Raw genomic sequence first — 17,984 nt, forward strand, 5'->3', positions numbered from 1 at the left:
TATTTGGTCTAATGATTTTTACCATATCTCATTTGACAATGTATATTTCAATTTTATGACATTTTACTTTTATTTTTATAAATTTACATCAAGATTTTTAAATGGTTAATTTTCATTACAAGTGTTTTTATTTTTATGTTTACACATTTATAAATTAAAATTTTAAATGATTAAAATTTTTACTTCAAAAATATAAATATAATTTGAATTAAGGATGTGCCATATTTTATGTTAATTTTTATACATTTTCATTAATAATAAATATAATGTTAACATATATATTCGAATTAAACATATGTGATATTTTATATTAATTCTTTTACATTTATGTTAATAATATATAAATTTGAATTACACATATGTGATATTTTATGTTAATTTTTATTCATTTAAGTTAATAATTTATAAATCCAATTTAAACATATGTGATATTTAACGTTAATTCTTATATATTTAAGTTAGTAATATATAAATTTGAATTAAGGATATGTGATAGTTAAGGTTAATTCTTATACATTTACATTAATAATATGTAAATTCGAATTAAGTATATGTGATATTTTATATTAATTCTTATACATTTATGTTAATAATATATAAATTTAAATTACACATATGTGATATTTTATGTTAATTCTTATACATTTAAGTTAATAATTTATAAATTTAAATTAAGCGTATGTGACATTTAACGTTAATTCTTATATATTTACGTTAATAATATATAAATCTGAAGTAAGAATATACAAAATTTAATGGTAATTCTTATACATTTATGCTAATAATTTATAAATTTGAATTAAGTGTATGTGGTTTTTTATATTAATTCTTATGCATATATGTTAATAATATATAAATTTAAATTATGCAGATGTGATAGTTTATGTTCATTCTTATACATTTAGGTTAGTGATATATAAATTTAAATTAAGCATATGTGTTTTTTAATGTTAATTATTTTACATTTATGATAATAATAATATATAAATTCAAATTAAACATATGTGATATTTAATGTTAATTCTTATACATTTATATTGATAATATTATATAGATTCAAATTAAGGATATGTGATTTTAATGTTAATTCTTATACATTTATGTTAATAATGTATAAATTTGAATTAAACATATATGATATTTAACGTTAATTATTATATATTTATGTTAATAATATATAAATTTAAATTACACATATGTGGTATTTTATGTTAATTTTTATACATTTAGATTAATAATTTATAAATTCAAATTAAGGGTATGTGATATTTAACATTAATTTTTTTACATTTACGTTAATAATTTATAAATTTGAATTAAACATTAATTGCAATACATTTACATTAATAATATATAAATTTAAATTACGCATATGTGATAGTTTATGTTAATTCTTATACATTTAGGTTAATAATATATAAACTCAATCTAAACATAGATGTTATTTACTGTTAATTTTGCACATTTATGTTAACAATATGTAAATTCAAAATAAATATATGTGATATTTAATGTTAATTCTTAAACATTTTTGTTAGTAATATATAAATTCAAATTAAGGATATGCGATATTTAATGTTAATTCTTATACATTTACCTTAACAATATATAAATTCGAATTAAGTATATGTGATATTTTATATTAATTCTTAATATTTATGTTAATAATATATAAACTTAAATTACACATATGTGGTATTTTATTTTAATTTTTATATATTTAGATTAATAATTTATAAATTCAAATTAAGCGTATGTGATATTTAACATTAATTTTTTTACATTTACGTTAATAATTTATAATTTGAATTAACTATTAATTGTGATACATTTACATTAATAATATATAAATTCGTATTGCATATATGCGATATTTAACGTTAATTCTTATAAATTTGTGTTAGTAACTTATAAATTTAAATTACGCATATGTGATAGTTTATGTTAATTCTTATACATTTAGGTTAGTAATATGTAAATTCAAATTAAGCATATGTGATGTTTTACGTTAATTCTTATACATTATGTTAATAATATATAAATTCAAATTAAGTATATGTGACATTTTACGCTAATTCTTATACATTTAGGTTAATAATATATAAAGCCCAATTAAGTAGATGTAATATTTTAGCTTAATTCTTATACATTTATGTTAATAATTTATAAATTTGAATTAATCATATATGATAATTTATCTTAATTTTTATACATCTAAGTTAATAATATACAAAGTCAAATTAAGCGTATGTAATATTTTACCTTAAATTTTTTACATTTATGTTAATGATATATAAATTCAAAATAAGTTTATATGATATTTTGTTTATACGATAAGCTCAAGTTTATGAAGGAGTCTATTCCGAATATAGTCAAGTAGTTTGAGGTGAAAGGACTCCCGCTAGGGAGGATTCTGCGTAGAGTGCCACACAAACTCGTCTGCTTCTACATGGTATTTCAGTTAAATTTGAATTGGCTAGTTGGAGGAGTTTGTCCTGATGAGTGGGATTTTACTAAACAGTTAAAGATGAATTGGAGAAGAACATAAATTGAGGAATGGACAGCTTTTTTTTTTTTTTTTCCAAAGGAAAAAGGTGTATATAAAATTAAATTATATACAGCTTTCAAAACAACATGGATAAGCTGGCACAAACATCCAAAGGAAAACCACAAGTGTTCAAGCCTGTTCTCCCATTTAGCTCATTAATACAGTCGAGCTCGACCTTAATTAAGAAGCGACTCTTGACAGCTTTAGGTCCACAAAATTTAAAGTTCGGACAGCAGTAATGGAGCGGACTGCAATTACATCTCAATCGCAAGAGTGCTCGGGCATTTAATTCACCAGGAACACCTGTGAGCTTTGGACAGTTGTGACGGTGGTTTGGTTTGGACAAAGTCAATGTGTTCCGATATGTGTATTATTTGAAGCTGAGCGTATTCGGTGGGATGGAAGTGGGCATTATATCATCCCGTAATCCCCAAAGCTGGATATTTGCAGGAAAATAGGGGTTATTGATGTTTTTATAGGTTATTTTATCTACTATCTTTTGTAATTATAAAGCACAAAGCTAATTTAAGCTTTGGCATGAAGCAATGCCCTGCATAACTTTAAACATATGTGAATATATATATATATATATATATATATATATATATTAATAATATATAAATTTAAATTACATATATGTGATTTTTTTTAATTTTTATACATTTAGGTTAATAATATATAAAGTTAAATTAAACATATGTGATATTTAATGTTAATTTTTATACATTTATGTTAATAATATATGCGTATTTAACTGTTAATTTTTTATATTTATGTTAATAATATATAAACTCAAATTAAGCATATATGATTTTAAAGTTAATTTTTATACATTTACATTAATAATATATAAATTCAAAATTACACATTTGATATTTTATGTTAATTTTTATAAATTTACGTTAATATTATATAAATTCAAATTAAGCATATGTGATATTTTATTTTAATTTTTATACATTTATATTAATAATATATAAAATTCAATTAAGCTTACATGATATTTTACATTAATTTTTATACATTAAAGTTAATATTGTTATATAAATTTAAATTAAACATATGTGATAGGAAAACTTGTTTTGCATTGCATAATTTTATTTGACATTGAAAGTGTTAACACGAAATGCATTAATGATTCAGGGATCCACCATCGCCAGAAAATTAATTACAATGCATAAAAAATTAGTTTTAATCTCCCAATTTTCTTTTCTTTTTCATTTAAATTTTTTTTTGGTTCAAACCGGTTTACTCAGTTTACAAGTTTTAATTTTTGTTTTTATCTGTGGCTGAATTTAAACTTCGTTGTGCTCTCTTTATCGCGCTGAGAAACCTCCATCTTCATCGTGCTCTCTCTCTCTTCAGCTTTGCCTTAAACAAAGTTACCAAAATCGTCTTCCCTTTCTTCTTCTTCATAGCTAAATCAGACAAAATGCAGCAAAAATCTTCTCCACAGAATTAAAACAGAGCAAAATCAAAATAGAATCCTCAGCCAAAACACCAAAATCCTAAATTCTTTCCTCTTCACAGAACGAAGAGCTAAAATGGTTAAACTTGATCAGATCCAAAATCAAAGGCAGCACCATATCTTTCGAGATCAGCCACCCATTGGTGCTCTCCTCTGCCAGAACACAGTAACGACAACAAAAAGTGAAACCAACAGCTAGTATCATAAGGGCTAAACATAACACAAATTATCCAATTTGTGTTATGTTTAGTGTTTATGGTAATAGGTGGGATTCAAGTGAAACTTCAAGGTGATCCCAAAAATTTCAATCTTCCTCTGTCTACCATTCTTTATTGGTAAGTGTTACCGAGGCAGCCTTTCACTTTACTAACAAGCATAGGTTTTGCAATTCCTACCTCAATTGTCGAGATCAAATATACAAATTACAAGATCTTCAATCAAGGAACATGCCAGTCCCAAATAATGAACCCCTGGAGATTGAAGCCTTGATTTGTGACTGTACACCACAGCAACTTCCACAAGTTTAATACTTTCTAGATGGTTTAATTTTATGTTAAGTATGGACTCGTAGGAATATATTCCTAATTTTGTTAATTTAGTCCATTTTATTCTGAGTTTTAGTTAGTTTAGTTTTCAGGAGTTTATTCGGAGTTTTAGTTAGTTTAGCTTTCAGGGAAGTTAGTTTAGTTTTCAAGGACTGTTTTCCGTTGATGGCTGCATGTCACCCTTTGTCCAGCTATGTAATCTTGCTTTAAAAAAAATGTATTTCTTATTAAGACTAATATTTATGGTATTTGCTGTTGTGCTTTGTTATTAATGAATTATCTTGCCATTTAAAAAAATGTATTTCTTATTAAGACTAATATTTATGGTATTAAGACTAATCTCAGGTGGTTTTCATTGTTTTATGCTAAAAAAATAATTTTTTTTATGTCCCACTAACTCTCCCTTGTAGATTTGTTGAAATCGGATTTTATGATTAAAGTATTGCAATAAAATAAACTTTTAAGTTGCTGTTGGAGATTCTTAGAAAGATATCATTGATTATTATCAATCTTTAGTTTAATTACTGGTAATGGAAGCCGAAGTTTAATCCGAAAATTTACCTAATCCAAATGAACGTCTCTGAACATTAAATTGATTCGCTTTTGTGTAGACTCGAGACAGAAACCTAAATCTTCCAGGCCTGATGATGATTGGCCCAAAATCAAGCCTTTAGAGTTCAAGCAAAGATGCTCCCACATAAACCTGGAAAAAGAAAAGCATACTATGGGAATTTTCCTTCGCGAGAAAACTTTGGGCAGATGTTGGCACCATTCATCAACAAAATTCTTCACTTAATATCCTCATATTCAGATTTTGTCGTGATGGACACGAGTATACGATGCATGAATTGAAGATCCCATTCTTCCCCAGTTCCCACCCTCCCTATAGCGAATAGAACAAAATGATCCTCTTAGAATTTTCGTATCCTTGTGGCATGCAATGGATACCGTACTAGTAAAGGAATTACAAAAAGAAAACATATGAATAATTCAAACAAATATTTCCTGCTCGACTTTATTCTTTCAGGATTTGGGTTGAATGTTGTCAATATCTGAATTTGGAGAACTCTTTACAATCTTCAAGAATTTCTTCTCGATATCTGAATTCGGAGGAATGCTTTAGCAATATCACACAGAATCCAAAAAGAAAAGGCAAGACAAGGACAGTCGCCAGGGCTCCATTAGCATCTGGATGCTTCACAAGATTTCCAATGAAGTTTTTAAGGAGCCTCCAGGATATTGGAACCAAGATATAACACAAGATGGATGCTGCAGCAGTAAAACAAACTGGAAATCTTCCAGTTTCTTTGCACTCTGCTTTGTCACTACCATTGAACTCACTTCCATGCCACAGGTAGTTAAAGAAAAAATGACAGTGAACCCGCGCCATACACAATGATCGAGGGCATAAGAAAACCGAAGGCAAAGCCATAATATAAGATAATGGCCAATACCAATGGAGTTTGAGAGAGGTTCTCTTCCGGACGCTTCAACTCCATTTTAAACAATGATAAGCTGAACCACATCAAACCAAAGAATTTGTAAGCTGCGATGATGTAAGCTGCTACATAAATCCAAGGAGGATTTTCTTCTTCATCATGCTTCATTTTTATCTCAATTGACCAGAGAAAAATTGTACATATAGAATTGGATTTGTTTAATATTAATCCTGCATTAGCTTGCTTATATTCTACAAAATTAAATTGGCATAAAAAAAATCTAATGGAAATAAATTGAATCAAAACAAGGAAAACATGCCTGGTAACGAGGAGGAAAACACACTGTTAGCAAAATTGCAGATCACTGTTATTTGATCCTTGATGCTCTAGTTAAGTTATTACTGCAATCATAGAACTAGTCAGTAACTCTTAACTCCTTTTTAGATAGATATATAGCTTTAAATTTATTTTATTATCCCCTTAAAAAATGATACTAATAACAGTTGGATTTAAGAGGTAGAATTGTAGTCAATATTAATTACATTAATTTTAACTTGATCTTTTCCACTTTTATAAATATTTATCTAAATGGGTGGCTAATTATGGACGAGTCCTTTCTCATTTAAGTTTCTCAATAACTTAATTTCTTCTCAAGTTCATTCTCATTTAAATTTCTGAATAATATAATGACAAAATTCAATAGTAACGCTAAATAAGGACAGACTCTAAAGAACTCTAAAGGTGGAACTCTTTGGAAAGAGCACTTTCAGCTCATTTAATGACAAAATTCAACAGCAACTTTAAATTAAGAGAGACTCTAAAGACGAAATTCAACAAGCACACATATACTATCTTTTTCCAGTAATCCCCAAAGCTGGATATTTGCAGGAAAATAGGGGTTATTGATGTTTTTATAGGTTATTTTATCTACTATCTTTTGTAATTATAAAGCACAAAGCTAATTTAAGCTTTGGCATGAAGCAATACCCTCCTTAACATGAAAAAAAAATATTTATGTTAATAATATATAAATTTAAATTACATATATATGATATTTAAAGTTAATTTTTATACATTTACATTAATAATATATAAATTTTAAATTACACACATTTGATATTTTATGTTAATTCTTATACATTTAAGTTAATAATATATAAATTCAAATTAAACATATATGATATTTTACATTAATTCTTATACATTTATATTAATAATATATAAAATTCAATTGAGCATATATAATATTTTATATTAATTTATATACATTAAAATTAATATTATTATATAAATTAACATTAAACATATGTGATAGGAAATCTTGTTTTGCATTGTATCAATCACGTGCTGATGGCTCTTCTATAATCTCTAATGGAGTTCTGCTGGTTTTGACTTTGTATAAAGCTCATGTACCTTCTTCAATCAATCAACTTCCTAATATTCTAATATTAGGATTCAGAAATCCACCATCGGCAGAAAATTAATTACAATGCATAAAAAAAATAGTTTTAATTGCCCAATTTTCTTTCTTTTTTTTTCATTTAAATTTTTTATTGGTTCAAACCGGTTTAAACAAAATGCTGAGAAACCTCCATCTTGAGCGTGCTCTCTCTCTCTGTCTTCGGCTTTAAACAAAGTTACCAAAACCATCCAAAATCATCTTCCCTTTCTTCTTCTTCAGAGCTAAATCAAACAAAATGCAGTAAAACTCTTCTCCACAGAGCTAAAGCAGGTCTCAACAGAGCTAAAATCAAAAGAGAATCCCACAGAGCGAAAAGTTAAAATGGTGAAAATTGACTGTATCCAAAATCAGTGGCAGCACCAAATCTTTACAATTTGATTAGAAAAATCAATAATTTGAATTCAAATTGATCTAAATGAAATAAAAAATTATAAATTAAAATAAATATTTGTAATTATCTTAAACATTATCAATATTTGAATTTGAAGAAATCTTTCCAATCTCTAAAAATTTATTCTCAAAAGAGTTTTTCTCTGTATCTGAATTTGGAGAAATCTTTACAATCCCTAAAGATTTCTTCTCAGTATTTGAATTTGAAGAAATCTTTATAATTTCTAAAGATTTCTTTTCTAAGGATTTCTTCTCAATTTCACTAGTGATACAACATCCAAAATAAAAGGACAAGACAAGGGCACAAGTGAAGCCTAAGGTATAAACATTAAGCTGGACAGCCCCTAGGTATCCATCATCTTCTGGATGGATCATAAGATTTCGAGCGAAGTTATTAAACAGTCTCCAGGATATTGGAACCAAGATACAACACAAGATGCATGCTGGAGCAGTAAACCAAACTGGAAATCTTCTAGTTGCTTTGCACTCTGCTTTGTCACTACGATTGAACTCACTTTCAAGCAACGGGTAGTTAAAGAGCAGCGAAAGTAAATCCACGCCAGACCCAATAATGAAGGGCATAGCAGCCAAGGCAAAGCCATAAAATAAGATAATGACCAACACCAGTAGAATTTGAGATTGGTTCTCTTCCGGGTTCTTCAACTCCATTTTAAGAAATGATAAACAGCACCACACCAAACCAAACAATAGGGAAAATGTGTAGAAGAAAATTGCAGAATAAATCCACTGAGAACGTTCTTCTTCACCATGCGTCATTTTTATCTCAATTGACCTGAGAAAAATTGTACATATAGAATTGGATTTGTTTAAAGATTAATCATATATACTGCATTAGCTTGCTTATTCTAAAAAATTAAATTTGCATAAAAAAATTATAATCGAAGTAAATTGAATCAAAACAAAGAAAGCATACCTGGTAATTAACGAGGAGGAAAACACACTGAGACAGTTAACAAAATTACGAATTGAAACCACCACCTCTCGATGCTTACTTAAGTAGTTACTGCAGTCATAGAACTGGTCAGTAACTCTAACTTCCTTTTTGGATAAATGTATAGCTTTAAATCTATTATTAATAACAGTTGGATTTAAGAGGTAGAATTGTGGCCAATATTAATTGCATTAATTTTAACTCAATCTTTTCCACTTTTATCTAAACGGATGTTCCAAAACAAGTGCTTGAAAAAAAAGTAACAAGTCAAAAAAGAAATCTATTTGAGTAGGTACATCCTCCGTTAATTTTGGATGGTAATTATTTTAATTCAATCAATGTCATATTAGGAAGTTGAGTAGTAAAAAACCAATTATTCCATATAGTACAATCTGTACCCTGCACCATCACAAATAATCAATTATGGATAAATTCATTCTTATTTAATTTTCTTAGTAACTTTTTCACCAAAATTACAATATCTCATTTAATAATCACAAAAATAAATATTAGTGCTTAAAATTGTTATAACTAAGAAGAAAAATCTTTAATAATCACAAAAGTATTAGGTCTAATGATTTTTACTATATCTCATTTGACAATGTTTATTTCAATTTTATGACTTTTTACTTGTATTTTTATAAATTTACATCAAGATTTTTAAAAGGTTAATTTTCATTACAAGTGTTTTTATTTTTATGTTTACACATTTATAAATTAAAATTTTAAATGATTAAAATTTTTACTTCAAAAATATAAATATAATTTATTAATTTTCACTTAAAGTATATTTACTTTATTTGAATGACTTGTTGCAATAACTATTATACATTTACATCAATATTTTTATAATATTTATTTCAACTTTATGATTGTTTACATACATTCTTGTAAATTTACATCAAAATTTTTAAATGGTTAATTTTCATTACAAGTGTTTTTATTTTTATGCTTATACAATTATAACTTTAAACTTTTAAATGATTAAATTTTTTTAGCTCAAAAATATAAATATAAATTATTAATTTTCACTTAAAGTATATTTACTTTATTTAATTGACTTGTTATGGTAACTTTTATAGATTTACGTTAATATTTTAACCATACTTATTTCAACTTTATGATTTTTTAAGTTTATTCTTATAAACTTAAGTCAAGATTTTTAAATGGTAATTTTTATTGTAAGTGTTTTTATTTTTATTATCATGCATTTATAAATTAAAATTTTTAAATGGTTAAATATTTTTTGCTTGACAATATAAATATAAATGATCAATATTCACTAAAGGTATTTTATTTTGTCTAAATTGACTTGTTACAATAACTCTTACACATTTAAGTCAATATTTTAGTAATACTTATTTCAACTTTATTATTTTTTTACATTCATTCTGATAAATTTATATCAATATTTTTAACTAGTTAATTTTATTTACAAGTGTTTTTATTTTTATTCTTATACATTTATAAATTAAAATTTATAATTGATTAAATTTTTTTAACTCAAAAATATAAATAGAAATGATTAATTCTTACTTAAAATATGTTTATTCTTGCTTCAATTAACTTGTTACCAAAATTCTTACACACTTACGTCAATATTTTAATAATACTTATTTTAACCTTATAATTGTTTGCTTATGTAAAGTATTATAAATTTCAGTCAAGAATTAACCATATGTAATATTTTACATTTACATTAATAATACATAAATTCATATTAAGTATATGTGGTATTTAGGTTAATAATATATAAATTCAAATTACACATATATGATATTTTATATTAATTCTTATACATTTACATTAATATTATATAAATTCAAATTAAACTTATCTGATACTTTATCTTAATTTTTATACATTTACGTTAATAATATATAAATTCAAATTAAGTATATGTGATATTTTATGTTAAATCTTATACATTTACAGTAATAATTTATAAATTCAAATGAAACATATATGATATTTTACATTAATTCTTTTACATTTATTTTAATAATATAAAAATTTAAATTAAATATATGTTATATTTTACATTAATTTTTATACAGTTATGTTAATAATATATAAATTCAAATTACACATATGTGATATTTTATGTTAATTCTTATATATTTACGTTAATAGTATATAAATTCAAAGTAAGCATATGTGATGTTTTACTTTAATCCTTATACATTTACGTTAATAATATATAAAATTAAATTAAGAATATGTGATCTTTTACATTAATTCTTTTACATTTAGGTTAATAATATATAAATTGAAGTTAAGTATATGTGATATTTTACGTTAATTCTTATATATTTAGGTTGATAATATCTAAATTAAAATTACACATATGTAATATTTTATGTTAATTTTTATACATTTATGGTAATAGTATATAAATTCAAATGAAGCATATGTGATATTTTATGCTAATTCTTATACATTTAAGTTAATAATATTAAATGCAAATTAAGCATATGTGATATGTTACATTCGTTTTTATACATTTATGTTAATAATATATAAATTCGTATTAAGCATATGTAATATTTAACATTAATTGCTATACATTTACGTTATGTGATATTAATAATATATAAATTCATACTTTTAATAATATATAAATTCAAATTACATATATGCGATATTTAATGTTAATTTTTAATAATTTATAATTAAATTATGCATATGTGATAATTTATGTCAATTCTTATACATTTAGGTTAATAATATATAAATTCAAATGGAGCATAATTGATATTTTATGTTAATTCCTATATATTTACTTTAATAATATATAAATTCATATTAAGTGTATGTAATATTTTTACGTTAATTCTTATACATTTATGTTAGTAATATATAAATTTGAGTTAAGTATATGTGATATTTTACCTTAATTTTTATACATTTATGTTAATAAAATATAAATTTGGATTAAACATATGTGATATTTTGCCTTAATTTTTACACATTTACATTAATAATATATAAATGCAAATTGAGCATATGCAATATTGAACGTTAATTTTTATATATTTATATTAATAATATATAAATTAAATTTAGTATATATATGTGACATTTTACCTTTTAAAAAAATAGTTGCGATATTTTATGTTAATTTTTATACATTTATGTTAATAATATATGTATATATATATATATTTAAATTACGCATATATGATTTCTTTTTTGTTAATCTTTATACATTTAGGTTAAATGTAAATTAAGTCGGAATTTAACTACAATTCGAATTTCATCTGGCATTGGCGGGTTGAGTCCTTGCCGTTGTGTGAAGCTGTTTTGAATATCTTTCGAAATTGAATGACAAGCGCTGAACACTCGGAGAGAGGAATAATATAGGTTGTCTGGATATTATTCTATGTTGCAGCCTTGTACCAACCGGGCTTTGAGAGAGCGTGGACAACTCTAGTGAGTTCCCGGATATTCCCAACTCCGGGAAATAGGAGTTTAGGGATTTTTTTTCTTGAATTTATGTTATTATTTATTTTTCTACAAATAATGTGATTATTAGGCCCGTAGCAAATTCAACTATGACATTGAGCAACAAAATTACATAATTTTTATATATATATAAATTTAAATTACGTATATGGAAAATTTAAGTTTAATTTTTATATATTGATGTTAATAATTTGTAAATTTAAATTGCACATATATGATAATTTATGTTAATTCTTGTATATTTAAGTTAATAATATATATATATATATAAACTCAAATAAAGCATATGTGATATTTAATATTAATTTTTATACATTTACATTAATAATATATATATATTCAAATTAACCATATGTGATATTTAATGTTAATTCTTATACATTTACATTAATAATATATAAATTTGAATTAAGGATGTGCCATATTTTATGTTAATTTTTATATATTTTCGTTAATAAAATATTTAATGTTAACATATAAATTTGAATTAAACATACGTGATATTTTATATTAATTTTTATATATTTATGTTAATAATATATAAATTTAAATTAAACATATATGATATTTTACATTAATTCTTTTACATTTATTTTAATAATATAAAAATTTAAATTAAATATATGTTATATTTTACATTAATTTTTATACATTAAAGTTAATATTGTTATATAAATTTAAATTAAACATATATGATATTTTACATTAATTCTGATATATTTACATTAATAATATATAAAATTCAGTTGAGCATATATAATATTTTATATTAATTTATATACATTAAAATTAATATTATTATATAAATTAAAATTAAACATATGTGATAGGAAATCTTGTTTTGCATTGTATCAATCACGTGCTGATGGCTCTTCTATAATCTCTAATGGAGTTCTGCTGGTTTTGACTTTGTATAAAGCTCATGTACCTTCTTCTATCAATCAACTTCCAAATATTCTAATATTAGGGTTCAGAAATCCACCAACGGCAGAAAATTAATTACAATGCATAAAAAAAATAGTTTTAATTGCCCAATTTTCTTTCTTTTTTTTCATTTAAATTTTTTATTGGTTCAAACCGGTTTACTCAGTTTACAAGTTTTAATATTTGTTTTTATCAATGGCTGAATTTAAACTTTGTCGTGCTCTCTTTATTGTGCTGAGAAACCTCCATCTTTAGCGTGCTCTCTCTCTGTCTTCGGCTTTAAACGAAGTTACCCAAACCAACCAAAATCATCTCCCCTTTCTTCTTCTTCAGAGCTAAATCAAACAAAATGCAGTAAAAATCTTCTCCACAGAACTAAAGCAGGTCTCAACAGAGGTAAAATTAAAAGAGAATCCTCACCCAAAATCTTCTCCACAGAGCTAAAGCAGGTCTCAACAGAGCTAAAATTAAAAGAGAATCCTCAACCAAAATCTTCTCCACTCCATTACAAATACTTTCCCTATAAAAAGAAGTTGGGGGAGGAAGCAGACCATTTTTGAACTAAAACAGGGTATTTTCCTAAGCTTTAATTTTCTTTTAATTTCTTTCTCTTTCCCTTCATATATGTAACTTTCTCTTCGTTCAGACTTGTTTATGGACTGATTTAATGGTTACTTTTACTGCAGCTGCAATAGCCTTTTTCCGAGGACTTCCTAACTTCAGCAAAGCTTTAGGTCCTGTTTTAGGTTGTTTGGCAACGTGTTTGATTCAATGTGGTCTATGTTTTTCTTGGGTAAGCTATTTAAATTTGTTTGATACTTTTCTATACTTTTTAATTTTTTTTCTTTAAAATTCCTAATATTTTTTTTTACAATAATTGATTTACAGATAAAGGGCATTGCAGTTTTTATTGGGCTTTGGATGCGGAAGCATAGGTCCATTCTTGGTACCTTAATTATGCCGATTATTGAAGCTGCTGGCTTTGCTATTGATATCATGTCTTTTCGTTGGAGATGGATGTTCATCAATACTATTAGTCCTGACGTTTGCTGCTATAGAGTGAAAGCTCAGCCTCCGTGGTGAGATATGTTCTCAATGTACCTTAGACTAGTGTTACAATTTGTCTTATCTGGTGCTCTTATTGTAATAAGCATGGTTCAACTAGCATTTCAAGAGTATCATAAAAATCTGAATCTTCCATTGTCTACCATTTCTTTGTGGGTAAGTTTCATCACAACGGACTTTCATTTCACCACAAATGCAAAGTATTTTCGTATTCTTACATGAACTGTAGATATCAATTAAATAAATTAAAAGATCTTCAAAAAAGAAATATGTCAACTTTAAATAGTCGACTTAAAGATGAAGAAATAAAAGTTTTAGTTACACCACAAACTAAAACTTTTATTTCTTCATCTTCAGGTTGACTATTTGGGGTTAACATATTTCTTGTTTGAAGATTTTTTAATTTATATAATTGATCTCTACAGTTAATGTAAAAATACGAAAATATTTTATGTTTGTTGGTGAAGTGAAAACCCGTCGCGGTGAGACTTACTCACAAGAAAGAAGAATTACAGTGAAGGATAATTTAATTTTCTGTTAATTAAAGACTTTTGGAAACATTTTCCTAATTTTGTTTAAGTCCATTTTATTTGGCAAATGTAGTTTTAATTAGTTTAGTTAAAATGTATTTCGCTGTTTTTTTAATATTCAGTTAGATGATTAAGACTAATATTTATGGTATTATTTATCGTAATCTCTCAGTTATTGAATATATATTCCCGTGATAATACTTGCGTTATGTGGATAGCACCCTCACAAATCCATTTAGCTGTTTCAGCACTAAAAGCTTAAGTGAGTTTTAAATTCCAAGAATTTAAATATTTACTAAGAAATATGTCGTTAAAGGAATTATGTAGAAAAAATTAAAATGAAATACCGAATTGATTTAGGACAAATTTAGCTCTTATTGAATATTAAATTTTTTATTATATTTTAACTTTATTGAAATTTAAAAGTATAATAATAAATTTAATTCAAAAGAAAAAAAGAGTACTCATCCTAATATACACCTATATTGCCCCCATTTACCAAGACAGGATATTACAATGAGTCTTGATCCTGACTCACGACACGGCCCCTACAAGAAGGCAATTGCATGCTTTCTTTCCATAGCAGTATTCCTTCTTATGTATATTTTGCATGTTGTGCTATTGTGTGAGCTACCCTATTTTCCTCCATTGAGCAATGACGGACTTGCGTACACCAAGTTTTCTCCAATAACGTGATGCAGTCTTCCACTATGTGTCCCAATCTTCCTGGATGTTATTTTTAATTTTCATAAAATATTTTGTTAATACAAATCATAAGTTTCGTTGATTTTTTGTTATTTAAATTTAAAATTTAACAAAATTAACAATATAATAAATTAAAATATAATACAATAGCAATTTTTACTTTAATTCCTTTTTCTAATTTCCAAACTCGAACCTTGTCCGTAGTCTTCCATGGGAGCCTAGGAAGTGACTGCTCTAGCCTCTAGTGTCACTGCCATGCAACTATCAACTCAGCTGCTCTCCAGGATATTGGTATTGAGGAACCGTTGAAAGGCCTACAAGCCCATTTTATTCATAACCCAGATTAGCCCAAAGGCTTAGAGAAAGGTAATTGGGCAGGTTCAGTGCCAATTTGAGTTGAGTCAAACCACAAGTTCCGGGCCCATGGGGCCCAATTCACTAAAGAGATAAAATGTTTTTCACCCTTATTTTGACCAAAAAGAAAAAAAATTTAAATCACTTCTATGGAATTAATTGAGTTGGAAGTTGAGAAACTCATCTGAATCTGATCCAACTCAACTTGAATCCACTTGAATTAACTTATCTGAATGGACCTAAACTATACAATTATGTTAACAACTAGTCTTTCATTACATAATGGTGCATCTTTCGAATTAATTTATCTGAATCGACCTAAACTATACAATAATCAACTAATCTTTAATTACGTAATGGTGCATCCTTTTGGAACATATAAAAAACAATTAGTGCACAAAGGTGTTTGTGTCCCACTAACTCTCCCTTTTCGATTTGAAATCTTTCAATTAGAGCAATTGGATTTTATGATTAAAGTATTTGCAATAAAATAAAATTCTAAGTTGCTGTTGGAGATTCTTAGCAAGATATCATTGATTATTATCAATCTTTTGTTTAATTTCTGGTAATGAAACCCGAAGTTTAATCCGAAAATTTACTAAGCTAATCCAAATCAACGTCTCTGAATATTAAATTGATTCGCTTTTGTGTTGACTCGAGACGGAAACCTAAATCTTCCAGGCCTGATGATGATTGGCCCAGAATCAAGCCTTTTAGAGTTCAAGCAAAGATGCTCCCACTTGAATCCACTCTTATTAAAATTTCCTCTATCCCCATCAGCTTTTTGTTTTCTTTTGTGAATTCCTTTTCCAACTTCAAGCTCTCAAATATAAAATATTCTCGCAGTTGGAAAGGAATGTGATTCCTGACTCCACCCATCAACAACAGAGGCGTTTTGCCTCCATTGATGCTGTTGTCAACCTGACAGAAACCTGGAAAAAGAAAAGAATATTACGGGAATTTTTCTTCGCGAGAAAAATTTGGGCAGATTTTGGCACCGTTCATCAACAAAATTCTTCACTTCATATCCTCATATTCAGATTTTGTCGTGATGGACACGAGCACAAGATGCATGAATTGAAGATCCTATTCTTCCCCAGTTCCCACCCCCCCTACAGCGAATAGAACAAAATGATCCTCGATGAGGTCATCGTCAACAATCCATTAGACCTTACAACGACTTAATCTCAGTAAATATTATTTAGAATTTTCGTCTCGTAAAGGAATTATAAAAAGAAAACATATGAATAATTCAAACAAGTATTTCCTATAAGAGGTTTGAATAAAGCTCGACTTTACTCTCTCAGGATTTGGGTTGAATGTTGTCAATATCTGAATTTGGAGAACTCTTTACAATCTCTGAGGATTTCTTCTCAATATCTGAATTTGGAGGAATGCTTAGCAACATCTGAATGATACAGAATCCAAGAAGAAAAGGCAAGACAAGGGCAGTCGCCAGGGCTCCATTAGCATCTGGATGCTTCACAAGATTTCCAATGAAGTTTTTAAGCAGCCTCCAGGATGCTGGAACCAAGATATAACACAAGATGGATGCTGCAGCAGTAAAACAAACTGGAAATCTTCCAGTTTCTTTGCACTCCGCTTTGTCACTTCCATGCCACAGGTAGTTAAAGAACAATGACAGTGAACCCGCGCCATACACAATGATCGAGGGCATAAGAAAACCGAAGGCAAAGCCATAATATAAGATAATGGCCAATACCAATGGGGTTTGAGCGTGGTTCTCTTCCGGAAGCTTCAACTCCATTTTAAACAATGATAAGCTGAACCACATCAAACCAAAGAATTTGGGAGCTCCGATGATGATGATGTAAGCTGCTACATAAATCCGAGGAGGATTTTCTTCTTCATCATGCTTCATTTTTATCTCAATTGACCTGAGAAAAATTGTACATATAGAATTGGATTTGTTTAATAGTAATCCTGCATTAGCTTGCTTATATTCTACACAATTAAATTGGCATAAAAAAATCTAATGGAAGTAAATTGAATCAAAACAAAGAAAACATGCCTGGTAACGAGGAGGAAAACACACTGTTAGCAAAATTGCAGATCACTGTTATTTGTTCCTTGATGCTCTAGTTAAGTTATTACTGCAATCATAGAACTAGTCAGT

At 26.6% G+C, this 17,984-nt stretch overlaps 2 protein-coding genes across 2 annotated transcripts; one reads left to right on the top strand and one right to left on the bottom strand.

Annotated features, from left to right (window-relative positions):
- On the top strand, positions 13,389 to 14,395 carry LOC18597515. Its single transcript, XM_007026592.2, has 4 exons — positions 13,389 to 13,424; positions 13,668 to 13,764; positions 13,880 to 13,986; positions 14,082 to 14,395. The coding sequence occupies exons 1-4, from the start codon at positions 13,389 to 13,391 to the stop codon at positions 14,274 to 14,276; spliced, it is 435 nt and encodes a 144-aa protein (XP_007026654.2). The 3' UTR covers positions 14,277 to 14,395.
- LOC18597516 lies at positions 16,577 to 17,984 on the bottom strand. Its single transcript, XM_007026593.2, has 2 exons — positions 17,880 to 17,984; positions 16,577 to 17,745 (listed from the first exon to the last, which is right to left on the bottom strand). Exon 2 carries the CDS (start codon positions 17,727 to 17,729, stop codon positions 17,151 to 17,153), a length of 579 nt encoding a protein of 192 aa, XP_007026655.2. The 5' UTR covers positions 17,730 to 17,745; positions 17,880 to 17,984; the 3' UTR covers positions 16,577 to 17,150.

The sequence above is a fragment of the Theobroma cacao genome, chromosome 5 (genome assembly GCF_000208745.1).
Source record: "Theobroma cacao cultivar B97-61/B2 chromosome 5, Criollo_cocoa_genome_V2, whole genome shotgun sequence".
Taxonomy (NCBI): domain Eukaryota; kingdom Viridiplantae; phylum Streptophyta; class Magnoliopsida; order Malvales; family Malvaceae; genus Theobroma; species Theobroma cacao.

Bases quoted from the DNA above. Each gene is read 5' to 3' on its own strand.
- LOC18597515 (XM_007026592.2), top strand. From the start codon at position 13,389: ATGGCTGAATTTAAACTTTGTCGTGCTCTCTTTATT. The intron at 13,425-13,667 runs GTGCTGAGAAAC...TAAAATTAAAAG, and splicing joins TTTGTCGTGCTCTCTTTATT to AGAATCCTCAACCAAAATCT. The intron at 13,765-13,879 runs GTATTTTCCTAA...CTTTTACTGCAG, and splicing joins CATTTTTGAACTAAAACAGG to CTGCAATAGCCTTTTTCCGA.
- LOC18597516 (XM_007026593.2), bottom strand. From the start codon at position 17,729: ATGAAGCATGATGAAGAAGAAAATCCTCCTCGGATTTATGTAGCAGCT.